At 38.9% G+C, this 21,485-nt stretch overlaps 1 protein-coding gene across 5 annotated transcripts in view; it reads left to right on the top strand.

Moving 5' to 3' along the window:
- The window catches only part of arid4a (AT-rich interactive domain 4A), a 124,903-nt gene that overhangs the window by 17,314 nt on the left and 86,104 nt on the right, over positions 1 to 21,485 (top strand). For 3 of the 5 annotated variants that reach the window (XM_073039932.1, XM_073039931.1, XM_073039933.1), the window contains exons 3-7: positions 3,574 to 3,680; positions 3,810 to 3,875; positions 8,031 to 8,121; positions 18,986 to 19,065; positions 19,143 to 19,240. In XM_073039932.1, coding sequence (XP_072896033.1) covers positions 3,574 to 3,680; positions 3,810 to 3,875; positions 8,031 to 8,121; positions 18,986 to 19,065; positions 19,143 to 19,240 — 442 coding nt within the window. Of the gene's footprint in view, positions 1 to 3,569; positions 3,681 to 3,809; positions 3,876 to 8,030; positions 8,122 to 18,985; positions 19,066 to 19,142; positions 19,241 to 21,485 lie in introns of all 5 variants that reach the window. The other 2 variants (XM_073039930.1, XM_073039929.1) reach the window with 1 other exon arrangement.

The raw sequence follows: 21,485 nt of genomic DNA on the forward strand, positions 1-21,485 counted from the left end.
GATCGGTTCTTAACTAGAAGGTAAGCATAGCTGATTTATCTAAATGCTTGAATTTTTCAAGGAGCTTGGATGTATTTTCATTTACAAAACAGCTAAGATATTTTGATAATTTAGTGTTAGCTATTTTTGGGTTAAATATAGTAGAAGTGTACAAGATGTAATAACAAAATACCGATAGTTTTCAAATGCAGGTGGGGAAAATGGGAAAGCAAGACAATTTTTAAAAGAAAGTGAAGGTTTTCAATGAGTCTATGTTTCATACAGATAACAATGAATAATAATACAAAGTTAACAGCAATTTTTGTCATAACCTTTAGTTCAGGTGCAAGTTCGTTATTCAGCTGTATACATGTATGCTGCCAAGCTAGTAAACACTCCTCCGAACCTACATGCACAACACATAAAGTAATATTACCAAAAATAAATTAATAAATAATAATATGTATTCCAGAAGATTGACATTTAGTATAAAGTGCATTTACGTCACAAGTTTAAAATGTAACTGGAACTTCATGGGTGGTGAGTCCTTCTTGGTGGCAGGGGGTTCAGAAGTATCATGGCCTGGGGGGAGAAGCTGCTTTCCATCCTAGCAGTCCTTGTCCTAATGCTGCTGTACCTCTTGCCTGTTGGTAGTGTGTCAAAGAGATTGTGGGATCAATGGGAGGGATCATTGATAATACGAAGGACCCTGTGATACTCATGGTCCTTCAGACCACATTTTATAAGTAATTAATGCAGAAAACCAAGTAATTGCAAAGGGTTCGCAAACTTTTTCTTGCAAATGTATGTGCAAATTAGGGACGACTTGTTCAGATTATTAAACGTTGGTTGTTCTATTTCAAACTACTGGCCACAATTACTAAGATTTAACCAGTGTTTCTGCATGACAAGTACAGTGGATTCCAGTTAACAGGGACACATCAGGACCAATACATTTTGGCCCAATTAAGTAGCGGCTCCAACTGGCTGAAGTTTCATAGAAATAGTTCAAATTTTAACTGAGTAACAGATTATGTATTTAAGTGAAATACAGAACACAGCCAATACTTCTACAGTACTATAATACTGTGCATTAGTTCCTAATATTAGCAAAGTTAGCACAGTTAGCAAAGGAGGAATTCATCCAGTGTACACTGCTGTTTTTTTTTTGATTAACTGCAAATGAACAAAATGGGCACAGACTTTGAGTGTAGGTAGTGGACTACCTTCATACAAGTTTTGACAATTGCACCTCCAAATTTTCATTTTCATTATAACATTCAAGATGATTGTCGATTCCTTCAAATACTTAAGAGTTCCTAACCTGTTGAAGTAGTGAAATCATTTCATTTTCACTCCCTGCTGTTTCTGGCATCTCCAAGCTTGAGAGCTTGAAAAAGCAGTGAGCAAAACTGTTCTGTATAGTCTTACTGCTTATTTCCCACCAACTATCAGTGACAAAATCATTTTTTTTTAACACAAGCACATGTAACTGATGCTATTTTCACTCTTAGCATTGTGTAGCGGCTAACGGTAACACAAATGCATGTGTCTGATGCCAGTTAGAAACTGTTTGGTAACAATCTCCTGTCCCAATTAAGTGGCATAATATCCCAAATAAGTGGTTGCCACGATTAACTGGTGACTGAATTAACCAGGAAACAAAAGTTGACTTAATTGAAAATGCACTTTGTTAAGGAATTTGAATGCTAAGGGAAGTAATATTGCATGCTGAGTTAATAGGCTCTTCAGTGATAACTGTTTTCCATTTATGTAAGAAATTTAAAATTACCAATAATGTACTCTGAAGCTTCTTAAAGTTGAGTTTTATACAATAAGTACACTCAAACTCCCTGCTAAAGCAAATTAAATGAACAATGCATGTGTCGAAGACATAAAGTAAACTTGGACTGACTGTGTAATATGCGCAGGATTTTTGCAGTGGCACTTTTTTATACACAGGTGAAGAGCTGGTGTGCACGTTTATGCTGTTGATTCTTTATAACTTGCATCTAAATATAGTTTCTGTGTAAAATTTCTGACTAGTGGCAGCTGCTTGAAATGAAAGTTGAACATGATTGGCTGTTTAACTGACAATTTGGGGTCGCTAGGCAGGTAGTGTGAATAAGGCAGTAGGAGAAAATACAGTTTTCAAAGAACATAGTTACCTTAATCATAACTATTGAGCTATAAGTGGATAGGGAATTAGGGAATTGTGTACTTTGGATTTGTTTCTTCTCCCCTGAAGGCACATTAGTTAGTAACTTGCATCATCTGCCAATTTGTGTACATGTGACATCAGTGTCAGCAAGTGTTGCGTCCATCTGAGGTTATGATAACTGTCTCATTAAATCAAAGTTAGTTAGAGATACAGCACAGTAACAGGCTTAGTAGAAAGAGGCAGAACTAGTATTACTTTGTGACTTGATGTAAATCTGAGGCAAAATTTGATAAAGTGGCCTTTTTACTTCTATATAATTAAACACGGAAAATGTTTGAAAGCTAATTTGTAGATTTTTCAACCTTTCAGTGTGATCACTGGAAACATTGTATCATGTACTGTATATGTACTCCAGCAGTCTAGAACTTTAACACGCACTATAAATAGCATATGGCACCAAGCTTCTTTGAAAAGAGCAATAAATTTTGTTTTTTTTAAATTTAGGGTCAGTAATATTTAGGAATCTATTTTCTTTCACTTGTATGAGCAAAGCAGAACTTGTGCATTTACTTTCTCCTTTATCTATTTCCTTGAAGTCTTGCAACATTGTAATTGTCAGATTTAATTAATGACAGAGGAAAACAAGGGGCTTATTTCCTCAAGTATATTGACTTCTGGAATCAAATGTAGAAAACGGTGTGCTAGAATTCCGTGCTTCTGCTCATTTCAAATTATGCCAAAGCATTTTCAGTTGTGTGCATACATCTACTGATGTTTCTGGACACATCATCAGTGATGTTCCTGGAATCATTGGGTGTTTCGGGTCTTTCAACATCATACACCCTTCTCCAGGTGACCCAGCCGGGGCTGATCAGACCCCAGCTTGTGTCCAGATGGCTAGCTACACATGACTCCATGGCTCCCCACTCTTGAGCCACAGTCACCTTGGAGCCCTCTTTGCCGTATCAGTGGTACTGCGGATGGCTCTCCTCTTCCTCTCTCCCTTGATGCCCAAATTGCTGTAGGCTCTGGCTAAGGAACGGGCTGCGAATCCCCTACAACCAACTTCCACTGGGAGACACCTTGCTCTCCATCCAGCCTGCTGGCAGTTGCTGACCAGTCCTGCATACTTAGATAGTTTCCTTTCAAAGGCCTCTTCCAAGTGATCTTCCCATGGGACTGTCAGCTCCAGCATCACCACCTGCTTCGTAGACTCAGACACAAGGACAATGTCTGGTCGCAGGGTGGTGGCTGCGATATGGTCGGGGAACCTCAGCTGCCTTTCGAGGTCCACACATACTTTCCTGTGTTAAAGTATAAACACATGAAATTCTGCAGATGCTGGAAATCCAGAGCAATAAATACAAAAAATGTTTAAGTATTGTGATTAACTTTCCAGTAAACTTGGATTTGTGTTTGTGCATTACAGGCAGCTGATGAGCCTGCCTATCTCACAGTGGGTACAGATGTTAGTGCCAAGTACCGTGGTGCCTTCTGCGAGGCAAAGATTAAAACTGTGAAGCGACTAGTAAAGGTCAAGGTATGTGGCTTATTGTTAGATGAAATTTCAAACTTTATCAGCTAATTTTGATTTGAATTTCAAACATAATAACTTTTGATGAAGGATATTTTATAGTATGCTATCTATTTTTGGTATTCTGTTGTCTAGGTGCTCTTGAAGCATGACAATTCTACACAAGTTGTCCAAGATGACCAAGTGAAAGGCCCATTGCGGGTATGTACTGCTTTTTACTGATGCTGTGCAAGAATTCCTCCAAGAAATACACAAAATTTGTACTTGTGCAGAAATCTACATTATACCAAGGCACTTTCTTCCCCTTCTGCCACATTAGCTGGTTGTATCGTAATCTCTCTGCAATTGCCAATGTGAAAATCTATTCTCCAGATGCTGCTTTTCTCCTAGGATTGACTCTCTTAAATTTTCAAGAAGAGCCATGAGAGATATTTTGCATTATCTAGCTGGCCTATAACTGGCCCTCAGTGAGCTCCATTTTGAAGTTTTGGATTTAATCAAAGTGAAAATAGTTAATACTTTTCTGTGTGTGATTCAGATTTGAATTGTGTGGGGAAGTAAGTTTCCAGGATTATGAAATAGTGTACTTATGAACAGAGCCCAGTCTATTTATTTGGTAGTCTGAAGCAGGAAGATTTATGTCTCAAATAAAACTAATAAATAAATAAATGTAATGAAATCAAATTTAATAATTTGGTACTGCTAAATTGCATTCAGGATTCAAAATAACGCTATTGATTAATCTTGCTTGTGATAATGTTAGGCTACTGAATCCATAAGACATAGGAGCAGAATTAGGCTATTTGGCCCATAGAGTCTGCTGCGCTACTCAATCACGGCTGATCCTTTTTTATTCTTTCCCAGATCCCGGCCTTCTCCCTATAATTTTTGATGCCATGCCCAATCAAGAACCTGTCAATCTCTGCCTTATACACACCCAACGACCTGGCCTCCACAGCTGCATATGGCAACAAATTCCACAAATTCACCAAACTTTGGTTAAAGAAAACTTCTACTCTGTTTAGGCCTTTCAACATTCGAAAGGGTTCAATGAGATCCCCCCTCATCCTTCTGAATTCCAGCGAGTACAGACCCAGAGCCATCAAATGTTCCTCGTATGATAACCCTTTCATTTCTGGACTCATCCTTGTGAACCTTCTCTGGACCCTCTCCAATGCCAGCACATCTTTTTTAAGATGAGGGGTTCAAAACTTCACAATACTCAAGGTGAGGCTTCACCAGTGCCTTATAAAGCCTCAGCATCTCATCCTTGCTCTTGTATTCTTGACCTCTTGAAATGAATGCTAACATGACATTTGCCTTCCTCAACACCGACTCGACCTGCAATTTAATCTTTAGGGTGTTCTGCACGAGGACTCCCAAGTCCCTCTGCATCTCAGATTCCTGGATTTTCTCCATTTAGAAAATAGTCTGCACATTTATTTCTACTACCAAACTGCATGACCATGCATTTTCCAACATTGTATTTCATTTGCCACTCACTTGCTCATTCTCCTAATCTGTCTAAGTCCTCCTGCTTCCTAACTGTTTCTGCAACACTACCTGCCCCTCCACCAATCTTCATATCATCTGCAAACTTGGCAACAAAGTCATCTATTCCATCGTCTAAATCATTTATATACAGCATAAAAAGGAGTGGTCCCAGCACTGACCCCTGTGGGACACCACTAGTCAATGACAGCCAACCAGAAAAGGATCCTTTTATTCCCACTTGATGCCTTCTACCAATCAGCCAAAGCTCTAACCATATTAGTAACTTCCCTGTAATACCATGGGCTCTTAACTTGGTAAGTAGCCTCATGTGTGGCACCTTGTCAAAGGCCTTCTGAAAGGGGCCTTCTGAAAATCCTCTTTATCTATCCTACTTGTAATCTCCTCAAATAATTTCAACAGGTTCATCAGGCAGGATTTTCCCTGAAGGAAACCATGTTGACTTTGTACTTTCTTGTCCTGTATCACCAAGTACTCCATCACCTCATCCTTAACAATTGACTCTTAACATCTTCCCAAGCACTGAAGTCAGGTTAACTGGTCTATAATTTCCTTTCTGCTGCCTTCCTCCTTTCTTAAAGAGTGGAGTGATATTTGCAATTTTCCGGTCACTTTTGAACAGGTCGTACCTCCCCTAGAAGAGATCCCAATGATCCAAGAGCCTAAAGCCCTGCCCCAGCTTTCAGCCATGCATTTACCCACCAAATCATCCTGTTTCTACCCTCACTGGCGTGTTGACACAGGCAGTAATCCAGAAATTACTACCTTGGAGGTCCTGCTTCTCAGTTTTCTACCGAGCTCTCTAAATTCTCTTTCCAGGGCTTCTTTGCTTTTCTTTCCTATCTCATTGGTACCAGTATGTACCAAGACATCTGGGTGCTCTCCCTCCCTCTCCAAAATGTTGTAGACGCCATTTGAGACGTCCCTGACCCTGGCACCTGGGAGGCAACGTACCATCTGGGTGTCCCGTTCACGTCCACAGAATCTCCTGCCTGTTCTCCGCATTACTGAGCCCCCTATCACTACCGCTGTCGTCTTCTCTTTCTTTCCCTTCTGCACCATGGACACATGCTCAGTGCCTGGAACCCGATTGCCGTGGCATTCTCCCGGAAGGTCATCTCCCACAAAAATATCCAAAGCGGTATACTTATTTTTGAGGGAAATGGCCACAGGTTTGTTCTGCTCTAACTGTCTATTTCCATTTCTCCTGACAGTCACCCCAGCTACTTGCCTCCTGCAACTTCAGGATGAATACTTCCCTGTAGCTTTGACCAATTATTTCCTCACACTCCCATACAAGCCAAAGGTCATCCAGTTGCTGCTCCAGATCCCTAACATGATCTTCAAGGAGCTGCAGCCGGATGCACTTCACACAGCTGTAGTTCCCGGGGAGACTCTAGGTCTCCCAGTTCTCCAACATCCAGCACAAAGAACGCATCACAGCCACTTAAATGGTACAATAAGAGAGAAAAAACACAAAAAGGAAACCTTAACAGAGAGCTGATGTCTCCTCTGAGCTCTTTTGAGCCAAAGCCTGTTGCTTCTACTCTCGCCACTAGCCTACTCCCGATAATGGCCACTCTGCTCATCCCTTCTGTACTTTTATTTAGTTCACAGAGTTCTGTTGACGCCGCTGATAGGCCCCGTACAATCAACAAACGCCCGCAAAGCTTTCTTAAGTATCACTGCTGACCTGCGAGAAGCACCCCTTCCGATCATGTTATTGGAAGTCACATTGGGGGCACAATAGACTACATATATTGTGATATGTATCAATTGCACATGCCCATTCATGATACTAGAAAATAGTATTTAAAAAAGTTATAGTGAAACCATGTTTGACATTTGATGATATTATCAAACCACCTTGAATTCTTTTAGATATTATATTTTGTTTCAACTTCCAAATAATGCCTGAAAACTTGTTGAAGAGATCCAGTTATCAAATATGATTTTGTATCAGCCTAATTCTGGGATTAGGTTATGTGGCTTGTTATCGATAAGAGCAGAAAATAGCTTGTGTTAGTCATTAGCTCTTTTTAAAAAGGCGAAATTGCTTCATGAGTTTGTATGACGTAGATTGATGTAGAGTTAATACATATGTCCTTTTTACTCACCATGGTCATGACATTTAAAAACAATCAAAGTTGTACACGTAGACTAAAATGCTTGACCACCTTTGCCACATTTTATATCTGTTAGTCTCATTTTTTTACCATGCCACCAGATTAGCTAAATAGAAAGAATTCTTGATCTAATGTTTTTCCAGGTCATTTAATTTTCTATGTAGAATGAACTGCCTTTGTGTTGGGATAGGTATAAAAAAACAAATTTCTTTCTCACTACAGTTATTAAATGCAAGTATTTCAGGTTTACTGAGGAGACAAAGATAGGTGGTGCTGGAAGATGAAAGTGTTGATCTGCAAAGATATTACAGGTTCAATGAATGGACACCGACATGAGAATATGTTTTAAGGTGTTGTTCTTTGATTTTTGTGTTAATATGAAGTGATCGTGTAGCTAGGCTCTTTGCAATGTAACATCGATTCAGTGCTGTAGAAGTACTTCAGATAACTGTAAGAGAATGCCACACTTCAACACTCATTTCTTTAAAATCAGCAATTTATTTACTTCAGTCCAAATAAAAGAAGTTTTGCATGACAATTGATGTAATTTGTAGTGATTCATGTTTTATGTGATGTAATTCTTGAAGGTGGTAATTTATTTTTTTTAGTTTTGGATAATTGTTAGATTGCTTTATATGATATACTGTATAGTTTCATGCATCTCATTGCATGATTCGCATTGTGTATTTGTTTCAAAATGCTTTGTATTATGCTGCAGATTGGAGCTTCAGTCGAGGTGAAAGGATCTGATGGTTCTTACCAAGAGGCTGCCATCAATAAATTGACAGATGCAAGCTGGTATACAGTAGGTGAGGGAGTAGTTCAATGATTCTTTGTTGATTTACTATTATTTGTACATGAATTATGTTTTAGTATTGGAGTACAAGTTTTGGACTTTGAAGTATCCAGTTTGTTTTGTAATTACCTGTTTTTCATGGTTGCATGACTAAATTTAATCTATTTTAATTCAGATGTCTGGGCCAATGGGTTTAGTATCTGTACCACCTGAACTTAACTTAATCTTCCAGAGAGGTGATAATTAGACTAACATCTGTACCAAATTGGAGGGAGGAGGCGGGAGGTGTAGTAAAATCTGAAACATCTTTTTCTGACCCTATTAAGATTATTGAAACTGGTCCATGGCTCATTCTGCTGATGTCTAATTTTGAATATGTCGTCCCCTTGTGTTTTTGTAAATGGTTTGTTTATTGACAGAGAAGATTTACCCAAAGGAAACCTGAAAGTTAACTTCATTATTGTCAAAATAGTATTCTTAGTTCTACTCTGATAACTAGTAAAAATAAGTTATTTTGTTTTAAAAACACATATAGAATAGAACAGTACAACCATAGAACATTACTACACAGAAAAAGGCCTTTTGGCCTTTCTTGGCTGTGCCGAACCATTTTTCGGCCTAGTCCCACTGACCTGCACCTGGCCCATATCCCTCCATACACCTCTCATCCACATACCTGTCCAAGTTTTCCTTAAATATTAAAAGTGAGCCCACATTTACCACTTCATCTGGCAGCTCATTACAGTGCTGGATGGGCTGTTCAGTCCACAATGCTATGCAAATCTTGATGTAAATTAAACTAAATGTGCTGCTCTTGAGCTTCATCCATATCCTTCCATTCCCTTCATATTCTATCTAAAAGCTTCTTAGAGTCCACCAATCTGCCTACTTCCACTACTATCATGGTAATCCATTCCAGGCACCCAACACACTGTGGTTAAAAAAGAAAATGTTGCATTTAAATTTCCCCCTCCTAACCTTAGAATCATGACAGTCTATGATGCTTCTCATGATTTAAAAAAAATCAGTTCTCCCCTCTGACTCTGATACTCTAGTGAGAACAATTCAAGATAGTCCAAACTTTTCTTGTAGCTTATACCCTCTAATCCAGGCAGCATCCTGGTAAACTTTTTATGCACCATTTTCACAGTCTTCACATGGTTCCTAAAATGGGGTTACTAGAATTATCTGCAATCCTCCAAGTGTGGTCTGGTTTTATATAGCTGTGGCATTACATCTGTACTTTTGTGCTCAACACCTCAGCCAACAAAGGCAAGCATGCCATATGCCTTGTTTACCTTATCTATTTGCATCCCCAGTTTTAGTGAACTATGGATCTGGACCCCAAAGATCGCTCTGTACATCAATGCTATTAAAGAGCCTACCATTAATTTATACTTTCTCCTTTCATTTGATGTCCCAATGTGCAACACCTCACACTTGTCTGGATTTTAAAATTGGGAGCTCTAATTGAAATTTGCGGTGGCAGTAAGATTCATATTCTGTGGGGGCATAAGGTAAAGATTATTCTGTCTAATAATAATGCTGAATGCCTTTAACTGTACTTTGCAACTTTGGTGCAGGGCATAGCTGGCAGAATAAAGTAGCAGGATAGAAGATTGGCTGACTGGTAGGAGGCAAAGAGTGGGAACAAAGAGTGCCCTTTCTGGTTGGCTGCCAGTGATTAGTGGTGTTCCGCATGATTCAGTGTTAGGACCATTTCTTTTCACATTATATGTCAGTGATTTGGATGACGGAATAGATGGCTTTGTGGCCAAGCTTGTGGATGTTATGAAGATAGACGAAGGTGCAGGTAGTGTTGAGGAAGCAGAGTCTGCAGAAGGACTTAGAAGTGGTGAATAGAAATTGGCATAGGGAAGTGTATGGTTGTGCATTTTGGTGGAAGGAAAAAAGGCGCAGATTTTTCTAAATGGGGAGAAAATTCAAAAATCAGAGGTGCAAAGGGACTTGAATGTCCTCATGCAGGATTCCCTTAAGGTTAACTTGCAGGTTAGCATTCATTTCAAAGAATATAAAAGCGAGGATGTAATGCTGAGGCTTTGTAAGGCATTGGTCTGACAGCACTTGGGGTATTGCGAGCAGTATTGGGTCCCTTATCTACGAAAAGATGTGCTGGCATAGGAGAGGATACAGAGGAGGTTCATGAGAATGATTCTGAAAATGAAAGAGTGGATGCATGAGCATTTAATGGCGCTGGGCCTGTACTCGCTGGAGTTTAGAAGAATGAAGGGGAGTCTCATTGAAACCTATCAAATATTGCAAGGCTGAGATAGGGTGGATGTGTTGAGGATGTTTTCTGTAGCGGGGGTGTCTAGGAGCAGATGTCACAGCTTCAGAATAGAAGAATGTACGTTTAGAACAGAGATGAGGAGTAATTTCTTCACCAAGAGGGTGGCGAATCTGGAATTCATTGTCACGGACGTCTGTGGAGGCCAAGTCATTGGGTGTATTTAAAGCAGAGGTTGATAGGTTCTTAATTAGTAAGGGCATCTAAGGTTGTTGAGAGAAGGCTGGAGAATGGGGTTGAAAGGGGTAATAAATCTGCTATGATGGAATTGCGGAGTAGACTCGCCTTGCTGAATGGCCTAATTCTGCTCCTATGTCTAATGGTCTTATGGTCTAAATAGTTAAATTTGCACAGAAATGTTAGAGATATTATTTATTCATTTTCCAGAGAAATAAAATGAATTCATGTTTTGTTTCCACTGAAGTCCACTATGCACTTGATCTACACTTTTCCAAACTTCATTTGCGTACGCATTGTCACCAAATGCGTGTCTTTTAATCTAACATGAATTGAAGGAACAAGTTAAACATGTTTGTTGTAGCCATGGAATATATTCTGAATTTAATTAATGATAATTCAAATAACTAGTTCTCCTTTTTTGCCCCATCTTTGCACCTATAACTGCTTTATAGTTTTTTTTATGATATGTATGTAACCAAACTCAAATCATCTATGATAGCACCGTGACACCGTGACCTATAGGTTGTTCCTTCAAATCTTTTTTACCTTTTGGTGTCAATTTCAATCTGCTCTCATTTCTGATGAATTTTGATGAAAGGTCATTGAAGTGATACAGAAACTGACCCATGAGACTGTAAAGTTTTCTTACAGTAAACTGTAATCGGTTCGAAACAGGAAATTGAGATATATTAGTTAGATACTTCCTTTGACAATAGGGTTCTAAAATCGTAGGCTGGCCATATAGTAGTTATATGTTCTGTATTGTGCTATCCTTAGGTATAATAAAGTAATGTGTTCAAATAGTTACTGCTTTTCACTGCTGCATGTTCCATAAATTTGAGTGGCTGTACACCTAGAAATAGATACTGCTTTTTAAGTTCATTATGCAGTGTGGCATTGAAAATATAGAAGGGTAAATTTATAGCACAAGCAGTTCACTGTGATATAATATTACAATATGAATGAGATAATTTTATCAATTTCAATATGAGTTCAAGTTTCCATTGACTTCATTAAACATATTTGTTGCGTTTAATTTGGAAATCTCCTGAACTTTATTAACACTAATCAATGTATTCTTTGTTATCACTAGTTCTGTTATGAAGACATTGAGTGCATTTTAAATGCATTGCATACATAGTATGAATAGATTTATGTCTTAATATATTGCTGAAGCCACTTTTCTTTATAATTCCTCATATATAACATTCTTCATCGTGCTTTCAAAGTAGTGCTATCGTACTGCATTCCAGAAGTACTTCTGGCAAGACTTAAAAAGCTTGGTGAGATAGTTAGTGTCAAGGTATTTCCTCCAGATGAATAAACTCGTTAACAAATGCCATTTTACACTTTTAAGCCACATGGTAACTGCGGCATTGTTCTGGACTTCTGTAGTTTGTGCTGACACTTTCTAGGAACTAAATGGAGATTCTTGTCTTTTAACTGGAATATTAGGTGAAATAATGTTTACTTTGAAATCCTGTTGGTTAGTTTGGTTTAAATCAAAAGAACTTTGAATCTTTTAAATAGGAAAACATGCATGTGAATAACAACTCTGCAAACTTGTCATTGTGTGGTTAATGTGTAAATTTAAGGAATTATTTGCCAGAGCAAACACGAGGAAATCTGCAGATGCTGGAAATTCAAACAACAACACACACAAAATGCTGGTGGAACATTGCAGGCCAGGCAGCATCTATAGGGAGAAGCGCTGTCGACGTTTCGGGCCAAAGGTTTTCTCCCCACTCAACTTGGGCTTAGAACTAGAAGTAGGCATTCATTGACCAGTGACCTTTGCCTTCTAAAAGATAGGAGGTGGGCGTTGCATTCTGGAAAAAAAAACCTTTATCATGATTTTCCATAATACAAAAGCTTGTCATCTGCACATTTCTAAAGAAATTGGAATTGAAGAAAAGTCTTCTTATTCACTTGTACCACATAAATTCCATGAATGCAAATTTCATTGTGTATCTATAAAATTTGGGTAGTGATTTGTGAATTTGAATTTGTCTGCACTGAAACCTTAATGGGTAGAACATGGCATGGAGTTTTCTAAATATTGCTTTTTAAAAATCTATTTTCTGATTCTTGGCATCTCTGGAAAGACCTAATGTTTATTGCACATTGTCCATGAGGTGGTGAAGGGCTCCACCTTCTAAAGTTGTTGTTATAATGCTGCTGAGTATCTACTCACAGGGTGTGGACTTGGCAATGATAATAGATGAGCTGCCAACTGCGGCTGACGAACCCCATCCTGAAGTGACTGGTTTTAAGTGCCTTTAACGTGCCTTTGTACCTTCTGTCAGTAGAAACAGTTCCACCAGGCTTAGTAATGAAGCCACACGTGTGAAGGTCAGAAGCTGGACTTGGTTGTCAGAGGCTTTTTGAGATGCATACCATTGGGAGCATTTAATATAGTAGGAGTTTATCCCCATTACCTTCCCTGGCTATAACAACCGTAAGGAACCAGCTATGTCAGAGTTAAAGACGAGGTGATTGAGATGCTGGGTAGGATAATCAGAGTTATTAGATTGTCTGGTAGTACTCTTCTCCAAATCTGAAGGGGATAGATTGTAGTTTGGTTGGGAACATTGAGATTGAAATTCTGGAGGCACTAGCTACAGATTCTAATTAGACCTGGAGAAAGGGAAAGTAGCAGGTCATGGGGAATTGCAAGTACCATCAGTTAATTGGGGTAGTTAGTTATTTGGGACAACTGTTAAAGAACAAGAACTAATGAAGAAATTAGCCATGATTCACTTTGTTTATTTGAGACACTATGCCACTTAATTGGGACAGGTGACCGTTGCGAGCATTTTCTAACTAGTGCCAGTAATCTGAACCGGAGTGGCTATTAGATATTTCACAGTGCTTAAAGTGAACAGTTTTTAAATGGCATTTGTTGCCTGTGTTTGTATTCAAAAAGCAGTGATTCTTTGTCACTGATAGCGAGAAATGAGTAGTAAGACAATTCCGAATTGTTTTGTTCATAGCAGTTTCAAGCATTCAGGCTTGGAGATGTGAGAAACAGCTAGAAGTGAAATTGTTTCGTTTTCACTACTTCAACAAGTTAAGAACGACAAAGAATTTGAAAGTATTGGCAATCATTTTGAATGTTACAATGAAAATGAAGATTTGGAGGATTCAATTGTGAAAAGCGTTGTATGAAGACAGTCCATAATCCACATTAGGTATCTGCACTGATTTTGTTCATTTACAGTTAATGAAAAGAACATACCAACATAGACTGGATTAATTCCTCTGTCAATAACTGTTAGGAACTAGTACAGGTTGAGCACCCCTTGTCCAAAATGTTTGGGGCAGGAAGTGTTTCAGATTTCAATTTATTTATTTGGAATATTTGTATCTATATAATAAGTTATCTTTGGGATGGGACCCAGGTCTAAACATGAAATCCATTTACATTACACACATAGCTTACACATACAGGTGTCCCCTATTTTTTGAATGTTCACTTTACGACACCTCACTGTTACAAAAGACCTACATTAGTTACATGCTTTCGCTAACAGAAGGTGTTTCCACTGTTACGAAAAAAGGCAGAGCCTTTCCCCGGAACTGTGTTCTAGCCAACATTGCTTAAGCACATGCCTGTGAGCATCTGTGCATTATGTCGATTCATTTTGTTCATCCGTTAACAAGATGAGTTCCAAGGTATCAGAAAAGCCTAAAAGAGCTCATAAGGGTGTTACACTTAGCGTAAAACTAGACATAATTTAGTGTTCCGATTGTGGTGAACGAAGTAAGGACATAGTGAATTTGGCTAAGGAGGCTGAGTTTGTGGAAGTTGACGAAGATGATGTTGAAAAGGTTTTGGCATCCCATGACCAAGAACTGATAGATGAAGAGCTGATACAATTGCAAGAGGAAAGAATAACAATTGAAACTGAACACAGTAGCGACAGCCCAAAAGTGAAGTAGTTCAGGAACTGAAAGTGAAGCAATTGCGTGAGTATGACTTTAATTTTGAAAGGATGCATAGGTTTAGGGCATATTTGCAGGATGGTTTGAGTGCTTACAAAGAACTGTATGATAGAAAATGCGCGAGGCTAAGCAGTCAAGCATACTGTCGTTTTTCAAGCCTTTCACATCAGCCACAACAGATGACGAACCTTGACCTTCGACATCGAGGCAGGCAGACATAGAAGATGTTAGTGACCGGCCTGCCCTGATGGAAACAGACGACAATGAGATGACATCCCAGTGTCCCACCACCCCAACCTCCGACGACTCAGCCTAACACGCCATCATCAGTGTGCTCGCTGTCTTTCTGATTCCGGTAACTGAAACTACACTGTACATACATTATTTCTACTTTATATAGGCTGTGTATTTTTTATGTGTTATTTGGCAGCTTCATAGCTTAAAGGTTACTGGAGAGACAGCTTCTGCCGAGAGTGCTTGCGCGGCGAGTGCTGCCGAGAGCACTTGCATGAGATTTTCGCTGCGGTGGACAGTGCTGCAATGATTGCAGAAAAGTATTTCTACTTTAAAGGCTGTGTATTTATATCATTCCTGCTTTTACTATATGTTACTGTTATTTTAGGTTTCATGTGTTATTTGGCATGATTTTGCAGGTTATTTTTTGGGTCTGGGAACGCTCACAAATTTTTCCCATATAAATGGTAATTGCTTATTCACTTTACGACATTCCGGCTTATGAACCATTTCATAGGAATACTCTACCTTCAGATAGCGGAGGAAACCTGTATATCCTCAAGGTAGTTTTATATAATAGTTTTAATAATTTTGTACATGAACCAGTAGAAAGGTAAACTATCACAACTTCGGCCGCCCTGGTGGGCAATCAGTGGCTGTTTGGCATCACCATCATTCCTGACTTTGAATTTATGTGCTACCAGTAAGCTGTCTTTGTCGTACACTTGTTCATCACACATGTACGGATGAAGCCGTGTAGCGTGTTCGATTTTCCTCAGTGATGATCTTAGCAAACTCACCAATGGATTTCTTGCTGCTTTGTGATCCACAGATGCTTTATTGCCATGAATCATTAAAAATTTAATGTGGTGCCTTTTCTTATTTCTGCAATCATCCTGCTGAATATTCACATTTACCTCCAATTTTCAGTTAGTCGTGATTGATCTTTGCTTGTTTCAGGATCAGCATACCATTAAGCGGCATATGTTCACACTGACGCTGACAAATCCACTATTTCAATACACAATCAAGGTCTTAACTTTTTGCCTTAAGCAGTCTTTTCTATTTTTCAATAACTTACATTTGTGAAGTCACTTCTCCGAACTCTCTGTGTTGCGCAGACATCTGTATATCGCCTAGGAATCTTCCCAATGCTTGTAAAATTTTCCAGTTATGATGACATGTCAGTGCTCAAAAAAAAAATCCGGATTTCAGAGGTTTTTGGATTTTGTAATGTTGGATAAGGTGCGCTTAACCTGTACTGGTAGTGTTCTGGCTTATTCTGTATTTCATTTAAATACATAATCTGTGAACAGCTTGCTTTCCAAATCATACTGCCCTGGCTTGCATTTTACGTAGGCATCTGGGACGCAACATCTATGGACCAACAGACTGCCTCAATATTCAGTTAAAGTTTTTATTTTTATACCATTTTAACTATTTCCATGAAATGGGGCAGCTGTTTATTTGGGCTAAAATATACTGGTCCCAATGTGTCCCAGTTAACCGGAATCCAGTGTATTGAGTACTTCATCAAAAAGGATGTAAGGATAAACAACTGGAGATGCTCAGGCATCCTGCAAGAAATAGTTATTTGGCAAAAAAAAAGATTAGTATGGATCAAAAAGGAATGATGAAGGTAATGATTAACTAAATTGAAATTAGTTTTTTGATGAATCAAAATGATTGATGTCTCATAATAATTTGGTCAGCAAATTGATATTAGTGCTGTTGAAGAGCAGTGGCAAAATGGGCAAGTTTGTTTTAGGGCAGGAAATACAGTGCAGTTGTCATCTGCATGTTATTAGTCTGGAGCAAAATATAAGGTGTTGTTCCACTGAGTCCTGGGTTAACCTTTTTTGGTGTATAGGGTCTCCCAGGTAATGCAAGGGATCCATTCTTAAATTTTCTGTAAGTCAGAAGCAAACAATTTTCCCTTTAAAAAAAAACAACAACAACAACAAACAAACATGATGTGAAATCTTTAGCATTTGCAGCTCTTGGGGACTGATTTGCAAAGAGTTGACTGAGGGAAGTCAATATAGGTGATAGGAATTGTGACTAGCAGGTGAAATGTGACAGATGTTTGTCTGACTGTAGCCTTGGTGGACAGATCGAGGAGAGGGTTTGGGGCTGATCTGCTGAGCAGTGAGAAAACAACTGGCATTTTAATGATGGTATGCAATAATGAGAGATGTTTCAGGATTCTTAACGTTTGATTTTACCTGAAGGAGAGTTTGGAAAAGGCATTGGCTTTTTCAGTGGATGACCTCTGCATTGCTTCTCAGTGAAGATGTTCAAGAACTATTTCAGTGACAATATACAGTGGTATGCAAAAGTTTGGGCACCCCTGATTAAAATTGCTGTTACTGTGAATAGCTAAGCGAGTAAAAGATGACCTGATTTCCAAAAAGCATAAAGTTAAAGATGACACATTTCTTTAATATTTTAAGCAAGATTGCTTTTTTATTTCCATCTTTTACAGTTTCAAAATAAAAAAGGAAAAGGGCCCAAAACAAAAGTTTAGGCGCCCTGCATGGTCAGTACTTAGTAACACCCCCTTTGGCAAGTATCACAGCTTGTAAACACTTTATGTAGCCAGCTAAGAGTCCCTCAGTTCTTGTTTGGGGGATTTTCGCCTATTCTTCCTTGCAAAAGGCTTGTAGTTCTGTCAGATTCTTGGGCCGTCTTGCATGCACTGTTCTTTTGAGGTCTATCCACAGATTTTCGATGATGTTTAGGTCAGGGGACTGTGAGGGCCATGGCAAAACCTTCAGCTTGTGCCTCTTGAGGTAGTCCATTGTGGATTTTGAGGTGTGTTTAGGATCATTATCCTTTTCATCATCAACTTTTTTACAGACGGTTTGCTTCCAGAATTTGCTGCTATTTAATTGAATTCATTCTTCCCTCTGCCAGTAAAATGTTCCCCACGCCACTGGCTGCAACACAAGCCCAAAGCATGATTGATCCACCCCCATGCTTAACAGTTGGAGAGGTGTTCTTTTCATGAAATTCTGCACCCTTTTTTCTCCAAACTTACCTTTACTCATTGTGGCCAAAAAGTTCTATTTTAACTTTATCATTCCACAGGATTTGTTTCCAAAATACATCAGGCTTGTTTAGATGTTCCTTTTGCAAACTTCTGACATTGAATTTCGTGGTGAGGACGCAGGAAGGGTTTTCTTCTGATGACTCTTCCAAGAAGGTCATATTTGTGCATGTGTCGCTGCACAGTAGAACAGTGCACCACCACTCCAGAGTCTGCCAAATATTCCTGAAGGTCTTTTACAGTCAAACGGGGGTTTTGATTTGCCTTTCTAGCGATCCTATGAGCAGTTCTCTCAGAAAGTTTTCTTGGTCTTCCAGACCTCAACTTGACTTCCACTGTTCCTGTTAACTGCCATTTCTTAATTACATTATGAACTGAGGAAAAAACGGCTACCTGAAAACACTTTGCTATCTTCTTATAGCCTTGTCCTGCTTTGTGGGCATCATCTATTTTAATTTTCAGAGTGCTAGGCAGCTACTTAGAGGAGCCCATGGCTGCTGATTGTTGGGACAAGGTTTAAGGAGTCAGGGTATTTATAAAGCTTTGAAATTTGCCATAGCCATAACAAGCTAATTCAGCTCTGAGACCTTGGTAAAAGTTATCTGAGAGCTCAAAACCCAAACTTTTGCATGGTGCTCCTTACCTTTCTTTCCCACTCTAAAATTGTACAAAACAAAAATAATACACTAATCTTGCTTAAAATGTTGAAAAGAATGTTTCATCTTTAACTTTGACTTTTGGAGATCAGTTCATCTTCTACTCACTTAACTATTCACAGCAACAGTAATTTTGACTGGGGCGCTCAAACTTTTGCATGCCACTGTAATTCTCTGAATGGTGTTCTTGGACTGTTTCGTCAAAAATTGAGCTGCAATGATATCGTGTATAAAGGTGTAACATACATAAAGCAGAAAGACTTAAATCCTGTATTCTTCACTTATGTTGTTTACAACAACAAAAACACCAATATAACTATTTTAGATTGGTATATGATACTGTTCTTGAATTATCTTATAATTTAGAGGAAATTTATATTTTAATTTTTTCAATTGACTATAGCAGGAGTTGCAGCTAATCTGTTCTGATATGTAACAAATGCCATAGTTCAGGGTATAAATTTGTAGATTATTTTTGATTCAGTGAATCTTCTTCTTCCTTTAGTGTTTGATGATGGTGATGAGAGGACACTTCGACGAACGTCTTTATGCTTAAAGGGAGAGAGACATTTTGCTGAGAGTGAGGTGAGCTATTGCTTTCTAGTTGATGCCATGTGTTAATCTTTATAATTCAGAGCAATAATTTTAATACTTGGTTTTAGACCCTTGACCAGTTACCACTTACAAACCCGGAGCACTTTGGCACACCTGTAATTGGAAAGAAAACAAATAGAGGAAGGAGATCATCGTCTGCTCCTGCGTAAGTACAATTTTACTAATCGGTAACGCCTTGATTTGTACCTATGCAACATGAAGTAATTAGAGATAAAAATGTTATAGGAAATGTGCTGCAGGAAGTGTTAATAAAGATGTATTTAAACTGAGCAGTGATGATAAGAATGATGTTGATGAACAGTTAGTTTTATAAGACATTCAAAGCAGTTTGGAAGTTTTAGTGGGCTCGATAAATATGCTTGTGGTTTTGACAATTATTTCTGTCATTTCAAAGGTTCAAGTGTTCATTTAATCATCAAAGTATTTTGCATACATACAGCCCTGAGATTTATCTTCTCCAGATAGCCATAAGATAAAGAAAATCTGTGGAAGTTGTTGAGGACCCTCTCCTTGCACAAAAATGTAAAAGAAACAAAACTTGCAAACCCAAAAACCCCCCAATTGCTCCCTTGCACAAAAACTAACAGATCTCTCACCCAAACAGGGCAGCTAAAACATCAAACGCCTAGCCCCAAGCTCTTCCCGTGCAAAAAAAAACGTGACAATAACATCAAACACACAACCCCTCAAGAAAGAAAACATAGAAAAACTGAAGGGGACCAATATAAACTACAATGCACATTAATAACCACTTATGTCTCGGAATTTCAAAAACATCCTCTGTCAGCATTGAGAAGAGCAACAGCTCAAACCAGTCCTTCCATGTGGTCTCCATGCACCGAGACACAGCCTCCCGTGGGGAGTGACCTCCAGCTCGACATGGCCTCTCAACAGCCAGCACTGACCCGGCCTCTTCCGCACTTGCCTTGATGTTTCAATTTTTCTCAATGCTTTGATCAGCGAGAAATCGAGTTAAACATGGTCCTGCACCTTGTCTCTGGTCTCCTGTTTGGGACAGCTCATGCTCGTGGTACTCTCTTGGAAATTTTTTGGGGATAGCAGAGAGGTAGATCACTCGATTGAACTCCAAACTGCAAGTCAGAGGCTCAAGCAGTTTTGAAACATAACTAAGATAAAAAGTGTAAGTAAAAGGCATAGAAAATGTGAAATAATTGACTCTTGGAAGATGCTGCCTGAGGAATTGTTTGCTGGCGCCATCTCCACCAGATTTCTGCCATAGAATGTATTTGATGGAGATGCAGCAGGGTACTTAGAAATCAGTAATAATATTGGTGGAGTCAACATGGATTTATCAAAGAGAAATCACATTTAACAATTGTTACTAGCGGGATAGATCAGGGAGTATCGGGGATGTGGTACATAAGTGGATAATGTACTAGTGTGGACAGTGGACTTGTTAACTAGCAGAAAACAGTTGGGGAAAAAACAAGTATTCTTGGTCTGGGGACTCTGATAGTAGGGTGCACTGCAGATCAATTCTATGTCCCAAATGGTTCCTATCCATTGCAATAATGCAGATGAGTAATGATTCAACTGTACAGTTGGCCCTCCTTATCCACGGATTCCGCATGCACGGATTCAGCCAACCACGGATCGGGAAAACACGGAAGTTCTCCAGTACTCGTTATTTGAGCATGTTCAGACTATCTTTTTCTTGTCATTATTCCCTAAACAATACAGTATAACAACTATTTACATAGCATTTACGTTGTATTAGGTATTATAAGTAATCCAGAAATGGCTTAAAAGTACAGGCAGTCCCCGGGTTATGAATGAGTTCTGTTCCTGAGTCCGTCTTTAAGTCGGATTTGAAGTCAGAACAGGTACATCCGGTATTATTTAGCGACAGTTTGTCAAACATTTTTCTTAGTATATAGTACATAGTTTACCTTTCTATGTGTATAAAACTCTTAAGAAACATACGTATTTCAATAATTAAACCACTGCATTGCTTAGTAATAAATGTAGCTTTCATCGGGGTAGGACCTTTCACATGCTCCATTAAAATTGTTCCGATCGGTGACCGACTGTAGCCTAACGCTTTTGCAATGACCGATGGCATTTCACCTCTTTCCAATCGCTTTATTATTTCCACCTTATTTTCAATCGTGATTACTTTCGTGAACAGAACCACCGCGGATTCAGAGCTATGCTGGGTCCTAATGTTCACCGCTATGATTCAGGTTAAATAAGGGACTTCAGCATCCACGTTTTTTGGTATTCGCGGGGGGTCTTGGAACCAATCCCCCGCGGATAAGGAGGGCTGACTGTAAAATTCAAAGAAGCAAATGGTACAAAGCAAGGTGGTATAATGAGATTGCTGACAGCTTTGTTAAAGGGATGTAGACAAGTTAAGTCAGTTGGTGAAA

Source organism: Hemitrygon akajei, chromosome 3, assembly GCF_048418815.1.
Source record: "Hemitrygon akajei chromosome 3, sHemAka1.3, whole genome shotgun sequence".
NCBI classification, from domain to species: Eukaryota; Metazoa; Chordata; class Chondrichthyes; order Myliobatiformes; family Dasyatidae; genus Hemitrygon; species Hemitrygon akajei.